This window comes from Carassius carassius, chromosome 36, assembly GCF_963082965.1.
Source record: "Carassius carassius chromosome 36, fCarCar2.1, whole genome shotgun sequence".
Classification (NCBI taxonomy): domain Eukaryota; kingdom Metazoa; phylum Chordata; class Actinopteri; order Cypriniformes; family Cyprinidae; genus Carassius; species Carassius carassius.
In genome coordinates this window covers 8736031-8760276 of record NC_081790.1, presented here as the reverse complement: position 1 = coordinate 8760276, position 24246 = coordinate 8736031, and the positions used below count along the sequence as shown (strand labels likewise).

Below are 24246 nucleotides of genomic sequence, written 5' to 3'. Positions count from 1 at the left end.
CATCTGAATAGGTTGATGCGATGGTCATCAGGTTCAGCAAAAAAAAAAAGGCTTGCATTAGCAAAACTTTATCACTATCATATGTTACACTTATTATGCAGACTTTTGATTCTTTTTATTTTACAGAATCCACATTTAAATCTATATTTTCTTGTTTTTGTGTGGAACAGCCTGATGTTTATTCTTTTACTTAATTATAGTACTATAGGTATATTTGCTCACCACTGTAACAGAAGAAAGGCAAACTTCCAAAGCATCGCTCATCTGTCCACTGGCCAAAATATTGTAAAGACACAGCAGTGCAGTGTTGAGATCCCTGCTCTCCCTGAACATATGCACCATTATCTGGTTGTGCAGCAGCCCTGGGAGTGTATGGCAGCCAATATGTGAATGAAGAGCTGCTCTGATCTGACCACAGTCTGTTTCTGTGCAGACCAATCCATATATATCCATAATAATATCCATAACTACGTTTAATGTTCAGTATCTGTTGATGCTCTATCTCATTCCTCACACTGGCCAGGTCTGTGTATGTCTCCCTGCAGTAGCTCTGAGCTCCAGCCCAGGTCATCCCCTGATATACATAGACATATTTCTGAGTGGCGTTTTCTCTACCTGAAATAAAAACATAAATTTAATAAGTCAGTTCATTGCTTATTTCATCTGGCTATCCATCTTCTAAATGCATACATTTATATCTACAATACACAGACATTTACTAATCTTTTTAAGCTTACAATTTAAACATTGAACATCTTTATTTTGCTACAAGTGTCTGCTTGCATCAATATAACACTCAATAAACCTGATATTTTTGGGTGGTAAATTGGGTTTTTGATCCTGGCCAACTAAGCTAAGACATTTTCCAGAGATTTTATTTCAATGACAGTAATGTTGACTGAGACTTTGACTTAGCAATTAGTGTTTTACAGAAAGGAAACTGAATATGTAAATTTATTAAAAAGAAAAAAAGAAAAGAAAAAAAATTCAATTGGAATGTCTTACCATCATAGCAGACAAATTGGAAATAACTGTCACATGAAGAATCAAACCATTTCCCATTATAATCCATGTAAACACACAGTTCATTCCCAGCATAGTTGTTCGGCTCATGAAAGAAGTTCCTGAAATCTCTCTCTCCTTCCTGATAGAAATCATTGTCGTCCAGTGACCATCTCCAGCTGTCCACATCATCATACAGTCCAATCCAGGCTGAACCATTGTAACTCCCATTAACTGTGTTAATCAGGCTGTTTATTTCTTCCATGTTATCAATGGTGGCCAGATCAGAGTAATTCTGTCTGCAGTATCTCTGAGCTTCAGTCCAGGTCTTAGACTCATTCACAAAGTGATACTGACGAGATGATGCTAATGCTGTCAAGGTGGAGAAAAATGTGGTGACACAAAAGACACACGTTTAAGCATGTCACACCTTAATTTTATCAGACCCTTTATTTTGCGATGTTATAATACAACTTATTCTTATCTGTTTCTTTGTCTCACTATTTTAAAATGGCACAATTTACTTTTTCACTCTTAAGATCTACTCACCACTGTGGCAAATGAAAGGTAATGCAGTATTGCAGTTTTCATCTGTCCAGTTCCCAGACTCACTAAATGACACTGCAGTGCAGTATTCACTGTTTCCAGCATTATCTGGCTGTCCTGTTCTCCAGTTACTGAATGAAGAGTTACTCTGATCTGACCAAGACCTGGTTCTGTACAGTCCAATCCAAACAGTGTTATAATTTGAAAGTAATGACTGAACCCTGTAGTTTTCATTCTCATTTCTGATACTGATGAGGTCTGTGTGATGTTCTCTGCAGTAACTCTGAGCCTCAGTCCAGGTTTTGGACTGGTAAACAAACACGTAACTTGTACTAGCATTCACTCTTCCTGTGTGGAAACAATTCAAATATGTAATATATCATGGAATAAGAAATAAATAGTTCAAATTACTGGTTAAAATTCCAGCTGTATTACATACCATCATAGCAAATGAATGGAAATGTATAGTAGCAAGGGGCTTCGCTCCATGTTCCACGATTATATGACATGTACACACACAGACTCTGTCCATATGAGTTCACTGGTTGCTGAATATACCAGCTTTTAAATCCTCCTCCTAATGCTGCATTATTCAGTGACCATCTCCAGCTGTTCAGATCATCATAGAGTCCAATCCAAGCTGAACCATAATAAGTGCCACGCACTGTTTTAATGAGTCTGTTCATTTCCTCCATGTTATCAATGGTGGCCAGATCAGTGTAGTTCTGTCTGCAGTAACTCTGAGCTTCAATCCAGGTCTTAGATTCAGACACAAAGTGATACTGACGGGTGCATGAAGACTGTGTGCAGGTTCCTGTAAATTTAATTACAGCACAGAAAAATAATAATAATAATTAAATGTTGCCATGAACTGGTCACTGGTGTACCAATAATCCATGATATTGTGAACAAATTGTCATTGAACAAATTAGTAGTTAATTAATTATTTTCTGGTATTGCATTAAATCTGTTGTACATCTGGACAAATTAAATATTTCATGTTAGAGAAAGGAGATTAAAGTTGTTCTCATTCCTGGTAAATAATGGTATCCAACAAAGCAACTGAACTTACTGCTGTAGCAGAAGAAAGGCATGCTGGATACACAGACCTCATCTGTCCATCGGCCTGAATATCTGAATGATACAGCAGTGCAGTGCTGATATCCATACTCAGAGTTTTGATTATTGCCATTATCTGGCTGTGCCTCTAACCCAGGAATTTGTGGCCTCCAGTTTTGATATGTAGTATTCTGACTGTTTGACCAAACTCTGTTTCTGTACAGGCCGATCCAGGCTCCATATCCATATGTTATCTCAAGGATCCTCTGGTTCTCAGTCTGATTTCTCACATTGGCAAGATCTGTATAATGATCTCTGCAGTATCTACGAGCCTCTGACCAGGTTTTCCAATTAAAAATCATGATGTAACTCTGTGTGGCAGTGTCTCTACCTGAGATATGAAATATGACAAATATATATGTGCATTAGGTCTCACTGAAAACAATTCAAATTTATCAAAAAAAAAAAAAAAAAATTCCTTACCATCATAGCAAACAAATGGCAGTGTGTTATCACATGATAAATCATACCATTTTCCATTATTACTCATGTAAACACACAGCTGGTTCCCCCCACTGTTGTCCGGTTCATGATACCAGTTTCTGAAATCTCTCTCTCTTTCCTGATAGAAATCATTGTTTTCCAGGGACCATCTCCAGCTGTTCACATCATCATACTGTCCAATCCAGGCTAAACCATGGTAACTCCCATTAACTGTGTTAATCAGGCTGTTCATTTCCTCCATGTTATCAATGGTGGCCAGATCTGAGTAATTCTGTCTGCAGTATCTCTGAGCTTCAGTCCAGGTCTTAGACTCATTCACAAAGTGATACTGGCGGGATGATGCTGATGCTATCAATAGAGGAAACAAATGAAGTTTTATTTGTGTGTGTGTGCTTTGAATATATCAAAGTATCCTAAATATTTCTGATGAATTCAGTGGAGTCCAAAATCTGAGACTGCTACCAAAGATTTAGCATTTTTTACATTTAATGAAATATTTACTGTTTTAAAGTGAAAAGTTGAATTGAAAAATGGACGCAAATATCAAAATATGTTGTTTTTGTTGTTGTTTTCCTTTTACTTTAATGACATTAGCCATCAAACTGCATGAACTCTTAATGTTTGTGTCAAACCTTTTGATCATATTCGCAAACATGATTTGAGATTATCCAAAAAGCATGTGATTCCTTTACAAGGAGTTCACGTGATCAGTTTTCAAATTTTTAACATTTTAAAATTATCTTACATTTGTAAGTTCTAAAAGCTTAGTTTATTTGCAGATTTAAATTAGACTCTTTAACCTCTTTAAACTGTATGTCTGTACTTTATCGCAATCAGTTTGATCACATTGAGGCAATATGGAATAAATGTCATGGATTACTTTCCAAGCAAATATTAATGACAAAAATATGTTCACCCCAAAATAAAAAATTCTGTCATCAGTTACTCACCCTCTTGTTGTTACAAAATATATTTCTTCTGTATAGCATCCAAGAAGATATTTTTAAGTAATTTTTTATTTATTTTATTCCATTGAAGACATTTTTGGGTGAACTCTTAACCTATTAAAGGGCCATTCATATGGGATTTAAATCCTGCCATGATTCAAAACTGAAAATAAAGTTCGAAAAGTTTTGCAAGATCGAAAAATAAGATTTGCAAGCTTGCAAAATGTAAAAAAATATAAATATCTCTGCAAACATTATGTTGTTTTTGAGATTTCCTTTTTTAGAACTGCAAAATTTTTTTACGATTTTTTATGATTTTTTGTAATGTAATAAGTTTCACCCTTTTCGAACCTCAGTTTTCAGAGTTTCAAAACTTTTTTTCACCTATTGACATACTAGTTTTCAGATCACTATTTACAAGGTTTCAAATCTTGAAAACAAACTATACACTGGGAGAACAGTGACAAATTCGAAACTCTGAAAAAATGATTGCACAACACCATTAAAAAGAGTGTTGCGCTTCTGAAGAAGGAAAACAAAAAAAAAAATTATGTTTGAAGAGATTTAATTTTTTTTACCACTTTGCAAGCCTGCAAAACTCTGTTTTCAGAGTTTCAAAACCTTTTTTTCACACATTCGCACACCAGTTTTCAGATCACCATTTACAAGGTTTCAAACCTGGAAAACATTCTAATACAGTAAAAAAAAATGTTGCAGTTCTGAAGAAGGAAATCTCAAAAACAACATAATGTTTGCAGAGATATATTTATTTTTTTTACATTTTGCAAGCTTGCAAATCTTATTTTTCAATCTTGCAAAACGTTTTTTGTAAGATTTTGAGTTTTCGAACACTTAGTTTCAACCTTTCAGAACTTTATTTTCAGTTTTGAATCATGGCAGGATTTAAATCCCATACATTCACACCAAGAATGATAACTATAATGGTAACTACATTAGCGTCCATACTATACAATATTTTTTTTAAGCACACTGCAGTTATGTTGTCTACCACTTTAAATGCTTCAGTGACTTGTAATTAGCTAATTGTCAAAGTTTTTATCACCCATCAGCTAGAAAAATCATTCTATAAGAGATTCCAAAAGTGACATCTTTCCTTATCATTGTTATAGTTGTGAACTTTACAGTTGTAATAGTTGTGCTGTGTATTTTTATTGCTATTGTTAGTTATCGTCCTTGGTCTGAATGAACTTTAAGATCTACTCACCATTGTGGCAAAAGAAGGGAAATGCATAATTGCAGTTTTCATCAGTCCATTTCCCAGAGTCACTAAATGACACTGCGGTGCAGGTCCCTTCAGTATCTGGTTGCCATGTGCTCCAGTAAGTAAATGAAGAGTTACTCTGGTCTGACCAAGATCTGGTTCTGTACAGTCCAATCCAAACATTGGAATAATAATAATAATTTCGTAAGAAATACTGGATCTTCTGGTTTTCAACCTCATTTCTGATACTGACGAGATCTGTGTGATGTTCTCTGCAGTAACTCTGAGCTTCAGTCCAGGTTTTGTACTGGTAAATGACAACATAAGTAGCACTGGCATTTTCTCTTCCTGAAAAATATGAATATCAAATTTAGTTAATAGAAAGGATGGTTTCAGTTTTGTTCACTGTCTTATGTATTTTAAAGGAACAGCTCACCATCATAGCAGACCATAAGATAAAATGCATTGGAGCAGCTTGCTGTGTACCATATCCCATTGTTCATATAAACACATAGACTTTGTGCTCCAGAATTCCCTGGTCCTTGGTTATACCAGTTCCTGAAGTTTTTCTCTTCAACCTTGAAGAAATCGCTGTCCTCTAGAGTCCATTTCCAGCTGTTCAGGTCATCGTAGAGTCCAATCCAGGCCAAATCAGTGGAATCATCATTCACTGTGTCCATCAACTGGACAGTTTGTTGGTAATTTTCAATGGTGGCCAGATCAGTGTATTTATCTCTACAGTATCTCTGAGCTTCTGCCCAAGTCTTGGATTCATTCACAAAGACATACTGAGGGGCACACAGTGTGAGGGTAAATAAACCTGTTGAAAACCAAAAGTTGTCTTATGTTGAGATCACATGACCACATGATACTATCTCAGTTATGTATGTCCATTATTAGATACTAGAGGCCCTGTCTCAATTCCTCTTTCTCCATACTATCATGATGTAATGGCACTTTGACTGTTGTGTAGAAGTCTGCTGTAGAGCTCACCTTATGTGGGCTTGGTAGAAGTGCGCATTTACAGTAGGGTGCATAGCAGAGGTGGGGACAAGTCACACATGGTCAAGTTCAAGCACGTCTCAAGTCTTAATCAAGTCTCGAGTCAAGTCTCAAGAAACAGTTCAGATAAATCAAGCAAATCAAGTCAAGTCAAATGTTCACCCTAAGCAAGTCAAGTCGAGTCCTGATAAGTTTCAAGTCAAGTCTGTACTAAAATAAATAGAGGTAAATTTAGTTCGATACATATTTATTTTTGCACAGAAAATATGAACAATCATTATGTATCTTATTCATTATACATTTGCTATATATGAATCATACGCATATCTGTGCTACATAAATATATGAAAATAAAATAAAATTGTGTTGTTTACACAAAACGTTTCAAGTCTAAGATGTATTGAGTCTAAGATGTATAATCCAATCATCAATTTAATTGAAACAGGCTAAAATGTGTTGCATTTACAGAAAATAAATCATGCCAAGACAATGGCACTAAGCTGTGAACGATGGTGTCCGGTTCACGAACGAATTGTTCGATTGAACCTGTTAATCAAATCGAACTGAATCATTTGAAACGGTTCGCGTCTCTGAGTCAAAATGAAGCAATATCCCGGAGTAATTCCTTTACTCAAACAGTACACTGATTGAACTGCTGTGAAGAGAGAACTGAAGATGAACACGAGCAGAGCCAGAAAAAACGAATGAAAGATTGACTCGTTCTCGAGTCAAGAAACAGTTGCATCGGTTTTCAGATCACTAGAACGCTGAACTGAGAACCGTTTCCTTCGGACAATTCGAGATTCGATTCGAGAACCGAGGAGCTGATGATACTGCGCATGTGTGATTCAGTGTGAAGCAGACTGACACACAGCGCGTCTGCACCGAACTGATTCTTTTGGTGATTGATCCTGAACTGATTATGTACTAATGTTATGAGCACTGGTAAACCGAAGGCTTGAATCAAGGGCAATCATCACCAATGACGTCATTACGTCGAGCACAAAAGAAAGCATGAACCGGTTTATTTAGAATCGAACTGTCCGAATGAACCGGTTCATGGTTCACGGAACTTCCCATCACGGTATAAGTGCAATGTCTTTTAGGTTCCACACACAGTCCTCACAAACACTTGAAAATGTGCACATTTAATACAGAAATAGCCTACATGTAATATAGAGCGGCCCGCTCATTTTAAGATGCCCATCAACATTCAAATTCAGGCTACGCCACTGTTATAGCTAAATTCCCCAATACATCTATTTACGAGATTTATCAGTGATGATAATGGTCACATTTCTAATAAGAAAAAAACATATGCAACCAAGGCCAAATTATGACAAACATAAAAGATTAATTCATTAACGTACATTAGTGTAATGAATTACAACCTTTGTAATCGTCGGGAAGGAGGCGGGAACCGGCGGACAATCAAAGGACATTTTAATAACTCAAAATAAACACAAAACAGCGCACCAGCCCCTCACGGACGACTGGTGCGCTCAAATAAAAATCAAAACACAACTAAAAACCCAGGTCTGGTCCTCTCTCGTCCTTTACTGTCGTCGCTCCAGTTTTATATCCTTCCATCTCCTACGTGGGACTCGAGACCGGCAGTGGGTCGCAGGTGTCACTGATTTCCCAATCATTGCCGGCCTCCCTCCGTGTTCCCACGTCCCTCTGCCCCGCCCCACTCGCCACATACCCCCATCGCCCCTCGCAGGCTGGGGGGTACCCTCGAGACTGCGCTCTACTCACCCCCCCCCCCCCCCCTCCCTCCGGGGAGGACCGCTCAGGGGGACCTGCGGGAACCTGGGGGTAGGACAGACGAGGCGAGAGAAAAGGGGATGGAAGGAGGAGAGACAGAGACGAGAGAGGGGAGAGAGAAAAAATAAATAAATTCCGGTTCCCAGACGCACTGCTGCTCAGCCCTCCATCGGCTGGGCGATCTCCTCCGCGGTGCCTGGCGGTGGCACTGGACGGCCCTCGGCGGAGGCACGACACTCCTCCGCCGCCCAGTGGACGGCGACGGCTCCTCCGGTTTTGGGCAACCGGCAGGAGTCCCCCGTTCCCTGCTCCTCCCCGTTCAGGCGGACGGCAGCAGGCTCCGGCTCTCTGGCGAACGGCGCCGACTCCTCCGCTCCCTCACGGACGGCAGCCGTCCCTCCAGATAGCGGGCGGTCAGCAGCGAGCTCGCCCGTCCCCGGCAACTCGCTCCAGCCCACCGCCTCGAGCGTCCATGGCGGCATCCTCCTCGCCAGCTCTGTGGCACCGCGGATTCCCCACAGCGGCGAGGGATCTTCAGCAGCACGTCCCTCCTTCTCCCGGGTTTCGGCACCACTGTAATGAATTACAACCTTTGTAATCGTCGGGAAGAAGGAGGCGGGAACCGGCGGACAATCAAACGACATTTTAATAACTCAAAATAAACACAAAACAGCGCACCAGCCCCTCACGGACGACTGGTGCGCTCAAATAAAAATCAAAACACAACTAAAAACCCAGGCCTGGTCCTCACTCAGCCTTCACTGTCGTCGCTCCAGTTTTATATCCTTCCATCTCCCACGTGGGACTCGAGACCGGCAGTGGGTCGCAGGTGTCACTGATTTCCCAATCATTGCCAGCCTCCCTCCTTGTTCCCACGTCCCTCGGCCCCGCCCCACTCGCCACAATTAGTAATCGCTGTTAGATCTTAGTGAAACTAACAATAAAGAGATTACTTTCTTACCTTTCTTTGTGGTTCTTGAAATGTCGAATGAAATTTGACGTTGTCATGTCAGATATTCTTGCATTGCATATTTTGCATCTGGCAAATCTTTTTCTATCGGAACGATCCACTTCAAAGTACTATTTGTGGAGCTCGACTACTGTCACTAGTGCCATGTTTGGCGTGGTTTGAATTGTGCAGCGTTAAAAGGCACAGATGCTGATTAGTGGTGCTGATGTCCCAGTATTTTTTTTTATTAATTGTATTGCTGATTATTTATTATACGTTCAAGTCATTGTCGAGTCTTCCACTTCAAGTCAAGTCTCAGGTAAATTGTTCTCAAGTCAAAGTCAAGTGAAGTCATTTTCATACTTTAATCAAGCAAGTCGCAAGTCCTGAAAATTGTGACTCAAGTCAGACTCGATGCAAGTCATGTGACTCGAGTCCCCCACCTCTGGTGCATAGTGGCTGCAAAAGTGGCCTTTGTGTGCACCCTTCTGAAAGCTTACATGACGAATGAGACATCCTAAGGTCTTCTGGACTTAATGGTAATGTGCACACAACAGACATCGGAAGTCTGCAAGAAAATAAATTTCTATAATGGCAGTGAAAATTGACCTTTAATTACCCTGATAATTGTTAGTATAAGGTCCAAACCACAAACCCCCATAAACCAATAATATTCATCTAAGATACACCACTGTGACTCTCAAAATGACCTGTAAGTTCAAAAGAAGACAAGATAGAAAAATGTCTTTCTATAATGTAAAAAGGTATATGTGAGGTCAAAACTCCATACTTGGCCTTGGCCATAACAAGTTTAGATCTACAGCCACACATTAACCTTATTTTATACCACAACGTTTGGAACTGATTTTTATCCCTTAATTAGAAGCTACACAAAATAAGATGATGTCATGTTATAGGGACCACTGAACAGACATTTAGAAATTGATCTTAAAATGCAGCGTATTTAAAATGAAAATAAAGCTATTTAAACACTTTTACAATACTAGCATTTTTACAATGCTATAAGTGTGTCTGATCAGATAATGAAAAGTTCGACACACACTTGGGCCAAATACTGGAGATATGTCATAGAAGTAGTCAAGTGCAAAGACCGCAAGTGTGAGTATTTGGACAAGGCATAAGCCTTGAATACTGCTCTGGAGCTGTATTCAATATAGTGTGGACTAAGTGTGCATTAAGGGCACTGCGCTCTGGCGTTCTCTTTCTAATATTCGTTCGGTATCTCACTATGGGACCGCCTCAGGCGTGGCCGATCGCGGAAGCTCCAATAACAACAAGTCTGCCAACCATGGCAGATCAATTGCTGCAGCGATCAGGGAGCCCTGCTCCCTGTATATAAACTGCAGCTACCTGCCATTTCCTCATTCTCGTTCTCTTCCCCATGAAAATCTCGGAAGCTGTCCTCAGCAGACTTGGAGAATTATTGCTAAATAGTTTATCGACGGAGCCACAAGGTAACATCCTAAACGCAATTGTGGCTAGTGGGGCGGGGCCGAGGGACATGGGAACAAGGAGTGAGGCCGGTAATGATTGGGAAATCAGCGACACCTGCGACCCACCGCCGGTCTCGAGTCCCACGTAGGAGATGGAAGGATATAAAACTCCATAATCATCGGGAAGGAGGAGGCTGGAACCGGCGGACAATCACAATGAAACTTTAATTATTCAAAATAAAGACAAATCAGCGCACCAGCCTCTCACGGACGACTGACGCACACAAATAAAAATCAAAACACAACTAAAAGCCCAGGTCTGGTCCTCTCTTGTCCTTCAGTGTCGTCGCTCCAGTTTTATATAGTTATAGTTCCCCTGGGACTGCTGAGAATGAGGGATTTTCAGAACTTGACAGCGTCACAGGGCATTCGCCCAACGAGCTGTCTCAGCCACAGAGTGCGAGTCTCACCAGAATGCATGAGCGCTCTCTGTCATTGGAGAGCCCCGTCTTTTCTCAGGACAGGATGTCCTCTGGGTCCTGTACTATTGAGGAAAGTGGTGACAACAGATGCATCTCTCACGGGCTGGGGGGCAGTGTTTAAGGGCAGAACAGTGAGGGGAGTTTGGTCTTCGGCACTGAGAGAGAAGCACATACATTTTCTAGAACTACTTACAGTGTTACTAGCTCTGAGACATTTTGTGCTTTTTCTCAGGAATCATCACGTAATCAGACGTATTACTTTAAGCTTTTCCTCCGTTGAGCCTGATCGAGCTGACTCTACGAAGGGTTTGGGAACGAAAACATGTAATGATTCTGATCGTGCCATACTGGCCGGGGAGACTTTGGGTGGCGGAGATTGCGCAACTGCTCTACGACCAGCCATGGCCGTTACCAGCGCGCAGGGATCTCCTCTCACAAGCACGGGGGGAAATATTTCACCCTTCCCCTCAGAAACTAGCTCTCTGGGCCTGGCCCGTGAGAGGCTAAATCTGGATGTAGCTGGGTTACCTCCAAAAGTGATTGAGACAATTCAGAACACGAGTGCTGTCTCAACGCGCTCTTTATATAATCTCAAATGGAGGGTGTTTGAGGGTCTTTTTACAGGACCTTCTAGATAAGGGCAGAGCCTTTTCTACGGTAAAGGTTTATCTGTCGGCATTCTTGGCATGTCACGTAGGTATAAACTCGGGTACTATTGGCCAGCACCCTCTCGTCTGTCGATTTATGAGAAGTGCACGTCGGTTACACCCAGTATCGAAGCCGCTGGTCCCGCCCTGGGACCTGTCCGTGGTTCTGAACGCGCTCTCAAAAGCCCCATTTGAACCCATTGATAAAATTGCTTTGAAGCTTCTAGCTCTAAAGACGGTTCTGTTGCTCGCTCTCACTACAGCAAAAAGGGTGAATGAACTACATGCTTAATCAGTTCACTCCCCATGTATGATGTTTGCTCCGGGTGTTCAAAAAGTCACTTTTAGAACTAACCCTGCATTCGTACCCAAAGTGTTTGATCACGCTGGGGCAGTTCAATCAGTAAACCTGCTAGCTTTTCATCAACCACCCTTCGCATTCCCAGAGGAGGAGAGGTTGACACTTTATGTCCTGTTCGTACTCTGCATATGTACGTTCAGAGAACACATACACTTTGTAAGAGCAATCAGCTGTTTGTCTCGTGGGCTGATTCTTACAGAGGAAGACCTATCTCCCGTCAACGCCTTTCCCATTGGGTGGTGGAGGCTATCGTATTATGTTACAATAATTCGAATTTGGAGCCCCCAATAGGACTACGAGCACACTCTACTAGAGGTATGGCTAGTTCCTGGGCTCTGTTTAGAGGCATCTCTATTCAGGATATTTGCGTGGCAGCCAGCTGGTCTTCTCCGCACACATTTGCTCGTTTTTATAGACTGGATGTGACAGAGCCCTCTCTGGCCCATTCAGTTCTAGAAGTGAGTAGTCAGGTTTTATAATGCAATTTTATTAAAGGGCTCATATTATTCTGTTTTCACCTCTGTCGGGAGCTATGATTCAGATAATTACTCAGCCTTTCTTAGTCTGCTTCGTCAGCATATCGGCAATACGGGAGTTGTCTATATCCCATAGTGAGATACCAAATGAATGTTAAAAAGAGAACGTTAGGTTATTAACGTAACCCCGGTTCTCTGATAACATGAAGTGAGGTATCTCACAAACATTGCTCTCTTTGCCTGTTTTGCACGGAGAAGAGATATGCGAGAATGACGAAATGGCAGGTAGCTGCGTTTTATATACAGGGAGCAGGACTCCCTGATCGCTGCAGCGATTGGTCTGCCATGGTTGGCAGACGTGGTGTTATTGGTGCTTCCGCGATCGGCCACGCCTGAGGGGGTCCCTCATGTTATCAGAGAACCGGGTTACGTTAGTAACCTAACGTTTTTAAGAACTTGGACAGTCTTGCACACTTACTTCCTGTCAAGTGGACAAGATCGCAAGTGTGGGTATTTGGACGAGGCAAGAGACCACATTCCGGCCCGGAACGCACATTTTCAAAGGAGAATAAATGACTGTAGCATTGTCAACAAGTATGTTAAGTTAGCATGTTTCTTAAATATCTGCAAACATATTATGGTATTTTAATGATTTAGTATGATTTTCATACAGCACTTTTAAGGAAATGACATTAAACATAAGCCAAATGGTTGTTACACATTAACCAGGAAAAGCAGCTGTAGTTTCGATGTAAGATTTATAATGGTGAAATTACAAACAAGAAATGCACATTCTGAAGACAAGAATTAATAACTGGGAATTTTATAAAGCTGACTCATTTCAAACCACACTGATTTTTATTCAACTAAATGTTCTCGCTATAACGAGAATGAGCTTCCCTTAATACCTCCTGCCACCAACTACTAAATTATGTTTATGGCTGACTTAATTTATTTGTTTGTTTAAGAGGTGATATGATATGTCCAATTCCAACTTGTGTTTCAGTATGTCACAGAAAAGAAAACTGCACTCATCAATCCAAGAATAATCTGCACATTCTTAACCATCTTTTCCCTGAACAAATAATGGATGCCAGCAACCATGATCGCTACTGTTTTCCATGTTCAGTAAAAATTAAGCAAGTAAAATTTGAAACAATGATTGTCTCTCTAAAAATTGTTACCTTTTTTTTTGAGCAGAAATTCATGCTAGGAACTTGTGCAAAGATGTTCGACATAAAACTGGAACATTTAGACATATTTTCATTGTCAACAAAACAACTTTTGCTTTTGACTAGAATATTCTTGCTCAGTTTACACAAAACAACAAACTGACTATTATTATTGAGGTGCAAAAAATAAATAAATAGTAAAAAAAAACATCAACAACTTGCAGTCAATGTTCCCTCTAAGCTGTGCGTATAAGGTCCAAGGGCGTGAAGAAGAAATAATGTGCCGTGCAAAATATGAGTCTGCAAAAAGCCATTTGATTGAAATCTACAAAAAGCATAAGAATTGCAAAGCTCGAGCAAACCGATTTGATATTGCTATAGAGTTACAATGGGTCAGTTTGGTTAACAGGTTCAATAGAAAGAGAATGATGTGCGCCAGATGTGCGGTGTGTCAGCAAGTGAAGCGCTGTATAAACCAAAAGCCTGGAATTCATGGCAGCTTTCTTTGGCCAAGGCCCACCCATGACGCCATTTGACCGACATGTCAGACAACCAATCACAATTCGTTTCATTCAGCGTCATGTTTCGAGGCATGGAAATGTTGCCCCAATAACAGACCTTACTTTTGAAAATCCAGTGTTTAGTTTAACCTGATAAGCACTCGTTACTTGTATAAGAATTCACGTTAACTTTTTAAAAATATATTTAACTTAAAATTATCTGTTTAAATGCTTCAGTTTGTTTTCTATTCTATGAGTTTAAATGCTTCAATTTGTTTTGATATTATATTAGTCTGTATTATATCATGTTAGGCTAATATTATAAACTTAATAAATAATTGACCTTGTTTTTTAGTGGAATCTCTTATGCCCATCAAGGATGTATTTATTTGATAACAGTAATATTGTGAAATATTATTGCAATTTCTAATATTTTTTACTATTTTAATATACTTTAAATATAGTTTATTCATGTGAAAGCTGAATTTTCAGAGCATCATTACTCCAGTTTTTAGTATCACGTGATATGATCCTTCAGAAATCTTTCTAATATGCTGATTTATTGTCAGCATTGAAACTTGTGTCTTTGATTCTTTGATTAATAAAAATGTAAAAAGAACAACATTTATTCAAAATATAAATATTTTCTAACAATATGTCTTTACTATCACTTTTTATCCTTTTAACAAAACCTTGCTGAATAAAAGTATTAATTTATTAAAAATAAAAATAAAATTTAGCCTACTGACCCCAAAGCGTTGAATAGTAGTGTGTATTGTAACACAAATATCACAGGTGCCAAAGAAGAAGCACATTGTCATGAATCCAGTGTATAAACTAAAGTTAACTCAGCGCCAGAGGTCACCTGCTCTCCACATGGACTCTCACACTACACAGACTGTTACACATCACCCTGGACAACATTTCCCATGCTCCACTGCACTAATCACAAGGGATGGGTACTGAATGGGTAACCAGTTTTAAACTGGCTAAATTATGAAAGACCATAGTATCAGTAAGATCTGACGCTATTGGTTCTGCTTTCGGTACTGGAGGGGAAAAAAAAAAGTACTATGTATTGTTGCTTAATAATGTTATCGTGCACATTTTATCTCACCAAACATTTCTAATGTGCGATCATATTAAGACGTTTGTCTGTGAGATCTGCGAGATCTCTCATGCGCGCTGCGGAGGCTGTCTGTCAGTCACACACACACACCACAACGAGCGCGGCGCACGCACACAGTACGAGTGACGATGGCGAAGAGATTTGCTTAATAATGTTTTACCGCATATCGAGTTGAAAACATATCAACTTTTCAGAATGCCACAAGCACACCGCAGGTCATGTAGCTTCCTCACCTTTACCATAACAATGTTTAAAGTTCAGCCAAGATGAAGGAACCGCTGATCATAGCTGTATGTAGATTTTTAAATTAATTTAGCAGAAGAGCTACTGCAAGCAATTTTTAGTGCTGCAAATCCATTTATCCATTGCTGAAATTTCCGCGTCTTCATGGAAAAAGCGGCTCATGGTAGCTTAGCAACGGTAGACGTATCAGGAGCGCAAGTGCCCGAAGGAAGGAAGGAAGTTTTCAACTGCCTAACACAACACAAAGTAACACAACACAAAGTACCGATAAGAATACCGTTAAAGTACCGAACCGTTAAGCAGTATCGCTAAGAGTAGTAATACCGTTAAAACCTTAACGATACCCATCCCTACTAATCACAAGCTCACCTGAAACCAATTACAGCTGCTACCAATAACACACACTATATAAATCAGTTCCCTTTCGAGGGAACCTCGAATTGGGTCCTCTAGGAGTCGCTTTGGGGAACACCTTGTCGTGACCCGTGTCTGAAGCATACATTGAAAAAACACCAACTTGTTGGCCAGTGACTGCCTCCGACGTCACTACCGGCGCGACAAAAAATAAGCACCGGGAGAGCACGTCATTCATCTTCTTCGTCTTCACTGACTGTTTTGTTTGAAGAATGCATCTGAAAGAACCGGTAAGAGCGATCTTTCTCTGTGTATCATGGTGTCAACTAGCAAGCATTTAGACAATGTGTGCATCCATGTCGGCATTATTTGACAGCCGATGTCACAAGCGATCTTTGCGTCATTTGTTTTGGTGAAGAGCACGCACGCGATGTCTTTGAGGAGGCAATCTGCGTGCATTGCTCCGCTCTCGTTCGTCTCTCTTCTGAAAGAAAAGGGAAAAAAGGCAGCCATCTGCTTCCTGTGGTTCAGGACCTGTCCGTGCTGAGGCACGGGGAAGAATGAGCTCGTGAGAAAACAGGTGGATCTGTCTGAATGGTTTAAAGAGGGACTTTCCCTTTTCGCGCTCGTAATAATAAAAAAAAAAGCAGCGGACGAGAGAGAGCCTTGGGAGGATGATGTTATATCTTTAACACTTTTTGATACTGAGGTTAGTGCTCTGCTGGGTTTTTACCCAGGAAAAGCAGGAGATATTTGAGGATGGTGAAGAAGCTGAGGCTGAGCCTTCTCAATTCTCCTGACCTGCGTATTTAGAGCTGTTGGAGGTTATTGAGCGAAAATTACCTTTTGACCATAACCCTCCAGCTCAGGTGAGCCTTTCATTTCTGAATGATCTCCATACAGAGATTAAAAAGAAATGAAAGATGCCATTTTCTTCTCGCATCCATCGGTTTCGGCATGAAAGTAATCTGCCGACATCGAGGTGATGCGCGAAAGCGGCTATGAGGGAATGCCCCCTGTAGGAAGAGCTAAATTTTTAATAAATAAATTATAAATATTTTTTATCTATGTAACTTTTTTCTTTCTGCAGGGGAAACATCATCTCTTAATCTCCCTCCTTGCCATCTAAGCCCCTTCCGAAAATCATCTCGCTTAAATGACAAGGCATAAGCAGTAGCAGGTCAGGCAGGGGTTAGAGGAATCGTGGGTCACGAGGAGGTATGCAGAACTTAAGGGGTGTGATCTAGATGAGGCAGCGTTCTCGTCCGAATCGGAGTGATACCGAGGTATTTACTCATTCCCTTTGGGTATTTTTAACTTTCTGGAGTTTAAGAGGTTATCAGGAGAAAATAGCCTCATAATGTGTATATGCGTTGATCGACTTCAGAGGGTTAACTTCTGCTTTTATCCTTCCCCTCCTAATTCCCCTGTAACCACCAGCTCTCCACCTGATCGAGGTTAGGTGGAAACCTCTCACATAACAGTCTCCTATGCTGGACCTATAATGTTTTTATGGTTCTATGTTCATAGATCACAGGTTTCTGAGGGAAATCCATGATCATCAGGCCTGGCAAAGCCCTGCAGGGAATTTCATGGATGTCCGGCCAGGTCACCCTGAGGGGTCTCCTGGCCGCTTAATGGTGCTGTCGCATCTAGCGGGAAGTGGAGGTGGCAGTTACAGAAGTCTTCTTGTATATGCTGTCTCAGTTGCGCGCTCTGCTTCGTTCCCTTTCTTGAGATGATTAGACCTTGGTTCCTTGGGCTTCATTCAGCCAGTGTGTATTTATTTATACACTTCAAGCATCGCTTCCCTCAACATGAGGGGCTATTTGGGTGATTCTCATGGTAATTTAGCAGCACTCCCCTTTTTCCAAAAAAGGGTCGCCTATGAGCGTGCTACTCTGAGCTCGAAGTTCTCCCCTCATATGAGACAGAGTTCTCAGTTTTTTCCCCAAAGCACTCCAGTATGGTTTCCATAGATCGAGTTGAGTTCTGATTCCAAGCCTTTAGCTCTACCCTGGGCCGCAGCCCTAACAATAAAGTTGGGTATGTAGCTTATGCCTTTTGGCCGTAAGGGTTACTGTCACAAACAGCTGTCTAAATGTCCCAGGGGCAACTCCCATGGAAATGGTAGAGTTGGTACTTAGTGCTCGCCATGATTCTGGCCTGCACTCCCCTCAGCATGGCGGCGTGGGTATACTGTTCCCCAAAGCGACCCCTGGAGGACGCAGTTCGAAATTCCCTCGAAAAGGAACTGTCTCAGGTTACAAATGTAAACATAGTTCCCTGAGTAGGGAACGAGACATTGCATTCTCTAGCTCCCTGCCATGCTTCAGACGCAAGCTTCAGACGAAGAAGATGAATGACGTGCTCTCCCGGTGCTTATTTATAGTCGCGCTGGTAGTGACGTCGGAGGCTGTCACCAGCCAACAAGTTGGTGTTTTTTCAATGTATGCTTCAGACATGGGTCACGACGAGGTGTTCCCCAAAGCGACCCCTAGAGGACGCAGTGTCTCGTTCCCTACTCAGGGAACTATGGTTACATTCGTAACCTGAGACAGTTTTTCACCACCACTTACAGTTGTGGTGTGTAGTATTGTTTAGCATTTATCACTCTTTTAGCGGTAGCAACTTTATGGAGCCAGCTGGCATTCTTAGTTTCTAGTTTTGCCTTGCCTTTTTTCTTGTGTGAAGATCTTGGCCTGTTGTTACGATCCCCGGCATTGTTATTTTTGTGTGTCTTGTTTTGTTGTATGAGCACGTGTGTGCAAGTATTGGCTGTTCATCAAGATATGTGATTGGTGGATCCTGAAGTAGAGGACTATAAAAAGGGCAGTGCTACCAACACACTGGAGCTCACTTTGGCGTTGGCTTCTGTGGAGTGAGGAGTTCCAGGCGAGTTAGGGCAGTAAGGGAGTTAGGGCAATTATTTTTATTTTATTTATTTTATTTATTGATTGATGCCAATCAAACATTTCAGTATGCTTGTGAAAAGGGCAATCTCTTTGATAATTGGTGTTAGTCCAGCAAAATGACTCATTTTGAGCAGCTTCGTTAACTTGTTTTAATTGAGGATTTCAAGAATTCGTTGCCAGATAAAATAGTGGTATATTTAAATGAGAAAAGTCCACTCTTTCCGAGGCTGTAGTGCTGATGAATTTGTATTAATGCACAAAAATGTGTTTGTAGCACCTGCTCTGCGAGAATTGGGCCTATATTCTGCAAAGTCTGACAAACCTAAATCAACTAAACTAGTGCAATGGTCAGGATCATCTGATGTTCATGAATGTTTTTATTGCCACGAGACCGGTCATTTAATTGCTGTATGTCCTATTTTGGAAAGGGAAAGTGGCTGTACAAGCACAGTTGCCTGTGAAGGGAGTTGCAATGATAGTTGGAAATGATTTGGCAGGTGTAAAAATTTACTTTCTCTGCCTGAAGTCATTGAGAATCCAAATCCTGTCTATCGATCATGCTACGTTTGCTATTGAGCAAAAACAAGATCCGTCGCTAGCGTGTTTTGCCGAGGTTATGCTGTCATAAAAGAGGATGTTGTGAGTAAACCAATTGGTTATTTTTATGAAGATGTAATTTTTATGTGAAAATGGACACCTTCGACATCAGATAATTCAGGCTGTGACACGCTTTACCATGTGATACTTCCTAATAGGTTTCGTGAACAAGTGATAAGTGTTCCATATGATAATGTTGCTGGTCATATGGGTGTCACTAAAACACTTTATCATGTAATGTGTCATTTCTTTTGGCCTGGAATTAAATCTGATGTTAAGAAGTATTGCCGTTCTTGTCATATGTGCCAAATAGAGATAATGGGCGGCTTGTCTTGAAAAATTTGATTGAGGGTCATAAAAGCCATCTGTTCTGGACACCTGTTTGGACCCCCCCTCCCCTCCCCTTCCTGTACAGTCCAGTGACCTCAATATGAACCTGAGAAGGAATTTCGGTGGCAGGGAAAAGTGTTTTTGTGCTTTTTTTAAACATTAAAATGTGAAATCGTTAAAATGGTATAAGGGAAGTTTTTATTAAGGTTTTAAATACACAGTGCATTTCAAGAAAAAAGGTTATAAACATAGACGAAATGGAAACAATGTAATGATTGTTTTTCGTACTTGGAAAAGTGTAAAAACGTTGTTAAAGTTGTTACAAATTAAATAAAAAGAAAACTAGGTTACTGGTAATTTATCTAAAACAACTAAACAAGCCAAAAACTATCAGATACCATCTTTAAAAAACACGTGGAAAAGATGTCAGAGTGTGTAGCATTACAATTTAAAAAGGTTTGTTACCAGTTAGAAAAGAAAACTACGTTACAGCGTTTTATAACATTTGTACCTAGAAGCGAATGTAGAGCAACGATAAAAAACCAGAAAAGTTGGTGTTTGTTACGATGTAAGAAAAAGTTAAAACAAAAGAAGAAAAAAAGATTGTATGCATTCACGCTGATCTCAAAGAACAGCAAACGATCAACAGCAAATAAAAATGAACTCAATTTGACCAGTTTGCACTAATATAAGTGTTCTAATATATATATTGGAGTCACTTAGTCTTGTTTATTATTGTATGTAGGACACAAATTGGAACAGAAGAAATGCTGCCTTACTTGGCCTTCTACGCTTCCTTTCAGAGGAGACTTCTAAGATAATCAAGATGTGTAATGTAAGAAAATAATTAAATCTTGTTAATGTACTGATGATGGTGAATTCATTGTAGAGCAGTATGTGTAGGGAAAAAGTAAATCAGCTTTGGATTACAATATATTTATTATTATTATTTTATCCCAGAGTTAGTAATTATGCTAAAATGCTTTTTTGACTGTTAGTCAATCTAAGAACTATATATCATGCCTAAACATGTCATCAATAATATCATGTACAAATATAACAAAATATTAAAGTTTTTTTTTTTTTTTTGCTTTATCTGGAATCTCAAATGCTGAATGTTGGTCAAGTGTTTACTATAAGGAAAAACCTTTAAGCATTTATTGGAAATGCTGGTGTTCTTATTGCTTTTAGTGAGAGTTTACTACATGAGGATTGTTCAACACAGTCAATGAACATGTATTGCAAATTTATTATAGAGATGCAGCAAGATAAACTCTGGATGCACGATTGACCGACTTGACCGACAATGCCCTGCTTTACCTAGTTTTATGATGAAATATGTCTGTAAAAATAAACATACACACAGTCTCCAGAATGGAGCTGATGATGGGGTTCATCATTTCATGATGAAGACAGACTGGATATTCAGACCGCAACAGAAGGACACAATTGTCTTTTTCTAAAGATAAAGACACTTATTTGGTTTCAGGAACACAGGAATCCTAATGCCCAATGCTTCACAAGATAAAAGAACAACGGTTGCTTCATTACAACATAGCCAACACTTCAAGCCTGTTTTAGCACATGTATGTAGTATTATTCTTGAATATAATAGTTTAGTCTAAATATGTGTTAACAGTTATTTTATTGTTATTATATGTATTTGTTTTACAAAGGGGGTTCAATTTAACACGTTTAACTAATACCTCATTCAAGCTATGTAGATCTTCAGGGCAGGGAACTAAAATACCCAGCATACCTCAGTCTTCAAACATGGCTGTCGTGGACCCCAAAATACTCATATTGTACAGTACCTGACAACGCTCTAAATTATTTGGACAGTTCGGTGCAATGAACCGATTCATAGGGTCCTTAAGTCATTTCGCAGTTGTCAGTACACATTTTTTTTCCTTCTAACAACTCAAGAGTCATTTTATTCATTAAATTTCATTTAAATAAAGTTAACTGTGTAAACACATATTGGTGGTTATTGTCTTTTGTTCATTTAAGTTAATGATGTTTGTGGACGGATATCAGTTTTTAGTCAGTTACAAAAGTGTCAGACATTAAGTTTATTTGTATTTTTAACTACCCTAATTACGATAGAGTTACAGGTTTTGGGTATTTTTTGAGTAGTGTAAGCGGTGAAAACTTCAATGTGACCATAAATGTGACTGACGAGTGCGTTAGCTACTCAAACAGTACACCTCGTCATCTTTAAATAAAATATTACGGCGAAAAACACTAAGACAAATTGTGTAAGTGTTCATTAAGATGCCGAAATGAAAATAAGTGTACAAATATTCATCATGAAAATAAGTACAATATATCCTAACAGCACGATAGAACTGCTAAGTACACCTAAAATTTTGCTAGAGTTGTGAGATATAAACCGCAATGTTTTTCATAGCATTACACTTTGAAATTGCTAATTGTAATGGTTTGGTCTTGCGCTTAAGGCCTTATCGACTCGTTTTCCTAGTTTTTGCTCTCATGTTAGCGGGCCTCTTTGTTCATACAAAGCATTATTTCTGTGAATTTGGGTATTGAAATATTGCTTTAAACCTCGTCTTCATTCGAGACGATTACTTAACATCATAATATTATCCTAGTTTATATCAGATATAAGATACAAGATAGTTTCATATAAATATTCCTGTTTAATATTTGTATGAGTCTACAGGGTTTAGCAATACCAGAAGTTAATATTGACAACATAAAATACATATTAAAGGATTTAGGCTACTAAAGTATGTGTGAGTGACTTTTTTTTTTTCCAACAAGAACTTTTAAAAAAGAAAAATCGTATAGGTTAACCTAATTTTAAAATAAAAACATTGGTTGATTTGAACATTAACACTGAAAGGCATACATTACTGGTAGATTTACAAATACGGTCTGAGATTACACTAAATTTTTGTTCACATTCTGTATACATCATAAAACAAAATAAATGTAAAATAAATAAATAAAACAACACTTAAGAAAAAAATACAATAAAAATAAAGATTAAGATAAAGAAAAAGGTTGGGGAGTAACAAATTTTCACATTAAGAAAGTCCTCTGATGAAGAATACAAAAATCTTGCTTTGGGACTTTTCATTCCTTTAACGTCAAATACATCACAAATTCCTCTTTAAATGCAACTAAATATTGACAAAATAAAATACATTTTAAAGGATTTAGGCTACTAAAGTAAGTGTGACTGGCTTATTAAAATAAAATAAAACAACAAGGACTTTTGTTTAGATGAAATATAAAGATCATATAGGCTAACCTAGTTTTAAAGTAACTCATATACATAGATGTATCTAAAGCTCCTGAAACAGTCCATACAGCAGCAGCAGCTATATATGTTCCAAGGGTTAGGTATAGAATACCAAAAATAACATCTAATCATCCGTCAGTTTATACTATAGAAATGATTGTCATATTTTTGGCTCTTCAGTGGGTTGAACACATTAATATACCTAAAGTAGTCATATGTTCAGACTCATTTTCAGCACTATCAAGTTTAAAGAGTGGCGAATCTTCAACAAGACAAGACATTTTTTCAGTCATTTTTGTTCAGAATACAGACCTGTACAGTGTGTGCTGTACAGGTCTGTTATAAAGAATGTTTTTGCTCAGGTTGCCGAAATGTCCGACCAGTAGAGAAAAGTCTTGCTCGGCAAAAAAAAAAAAAAAAAATTTACATTAAAAAAATACATTTGAGGGAACATTGCTTACAGTGGTCAATGTTTGGACAACTAAACCCCCACTTACCCCTAATAATATTTGAAATAACTGAGATTAGGCTACAAATAACTACAAATGTTCCATACCTCAGAACAGTAAAAGTGAAAACATGGCTGTGGAGAACAACTATGCTATATGCTACAACTATATAAAAAAAATGCTAGGATTCAATACTTCACTAGCCCGTTCTTTTGTTTTCTTTCTTTTTTCTTTTTTTCAAAATTCATATTGTGGGTGTGACTCATTTCTTAGCAAAACTGATAGGTGGCTTATAATTACCTTACCAACTTTTTTAAGCAGAGCTTAACATTAACACACTTGTCAAGATTAACTCATTAAAAGCATAAAGTGAAAGTCTTGCTGTATAATGAAGAATATATTAATGATTATTATTTTTTTACGTTCAGCAGCTTTTCATTAAAATTCAACTCTAGATTTTTTTACAAAAAAATAAAAAATGCATCAGGATCTTTATCATTGATGTTCAGCTTCATTCTCAAATACAAGAAACATGAATACAGAAAATTATAACAAGAAAGGCAAGGGAACCGCCTACCAAAGTATAATTTAAACTGGAAATGAACAAAAAAGAAAATTACATGAAATAAGAAAAAAAAATTGGTAAGACGTTTTTTGCTGTGGTCGACTGCTGGACCCCCTCCTCCCACATATATTTTTAAATAACCAATATAATGATAAAGTAAAAGGTTCCATACCTGAGAATAATACCAGTGAAAACATGGCTCTGGGGTAAAATTATGCTTGTTATATTGTAATAGATAATTTATACATTGGTTAAGAAAGTAACTAAGCAGCAGTTTTGTCAAAATTGTTGCTGACTTCAAGTCCC

The 24246-nt window shown here is 39.0% G+C and overlaps 1 protein-coding gene across 1 annotated transcript; it reads right to left on the bottom strand.

Annotated features, from left to right (window-relative positions):
• Positions 1 to 202: 202 nt before the first annotated feature.
• Positions 203 to 24246, bottom strand: si:dkey-11o15.4 (macrophage mannose receptor 1). The gene is made up of 9 exons (XM_059525432.1): positions 24113 to 24246; positions 5717 to 6100; positions 5284 to 5628; positions 3091 to 3459; positions 2621 to 2998; positions 1988 to 2362; positions 1552 to 1896; positions 1006 to 1374; positions 203 to 615 (listed from the first exon to the last, which is right to left on the bottom strand). The coding sequence occupies exons 1-9, from the start codon at positions 24135 to 24137 to the stop codon at positions 203 to 205; spliced, it is 3003 nt and encodes a 1000-aa protein (XP_059381415.1). The 5' UTR covers positions 24138 to 24246.

What these genes read in the sequence shown, in the direction of transcription:
- si:dkey-11o15.4 (XM_059525432.1), bottom strand. Translation starts at nt 24,137, where the DNA reads ATGTTTTCACTGGTATTATTCTCAG. An exon ending in TTCACTGGTATTATTCTCAG is followed by an intron (nt 6,101 to 24,112) that starts GTATGGAACCTT and finishes GGTTTTCAACAG; the next exon opens with GTTTATTTACCCTCACACTG. An exon ending in CCAATTTGTCTGCTATGATG is followed by an intron (nt 616 to 1,005) that starts GTAAGACATTCC and finishes TTTTTATTTCAG; the next exon opens with GTAGAGAAAACGCCACTCAG.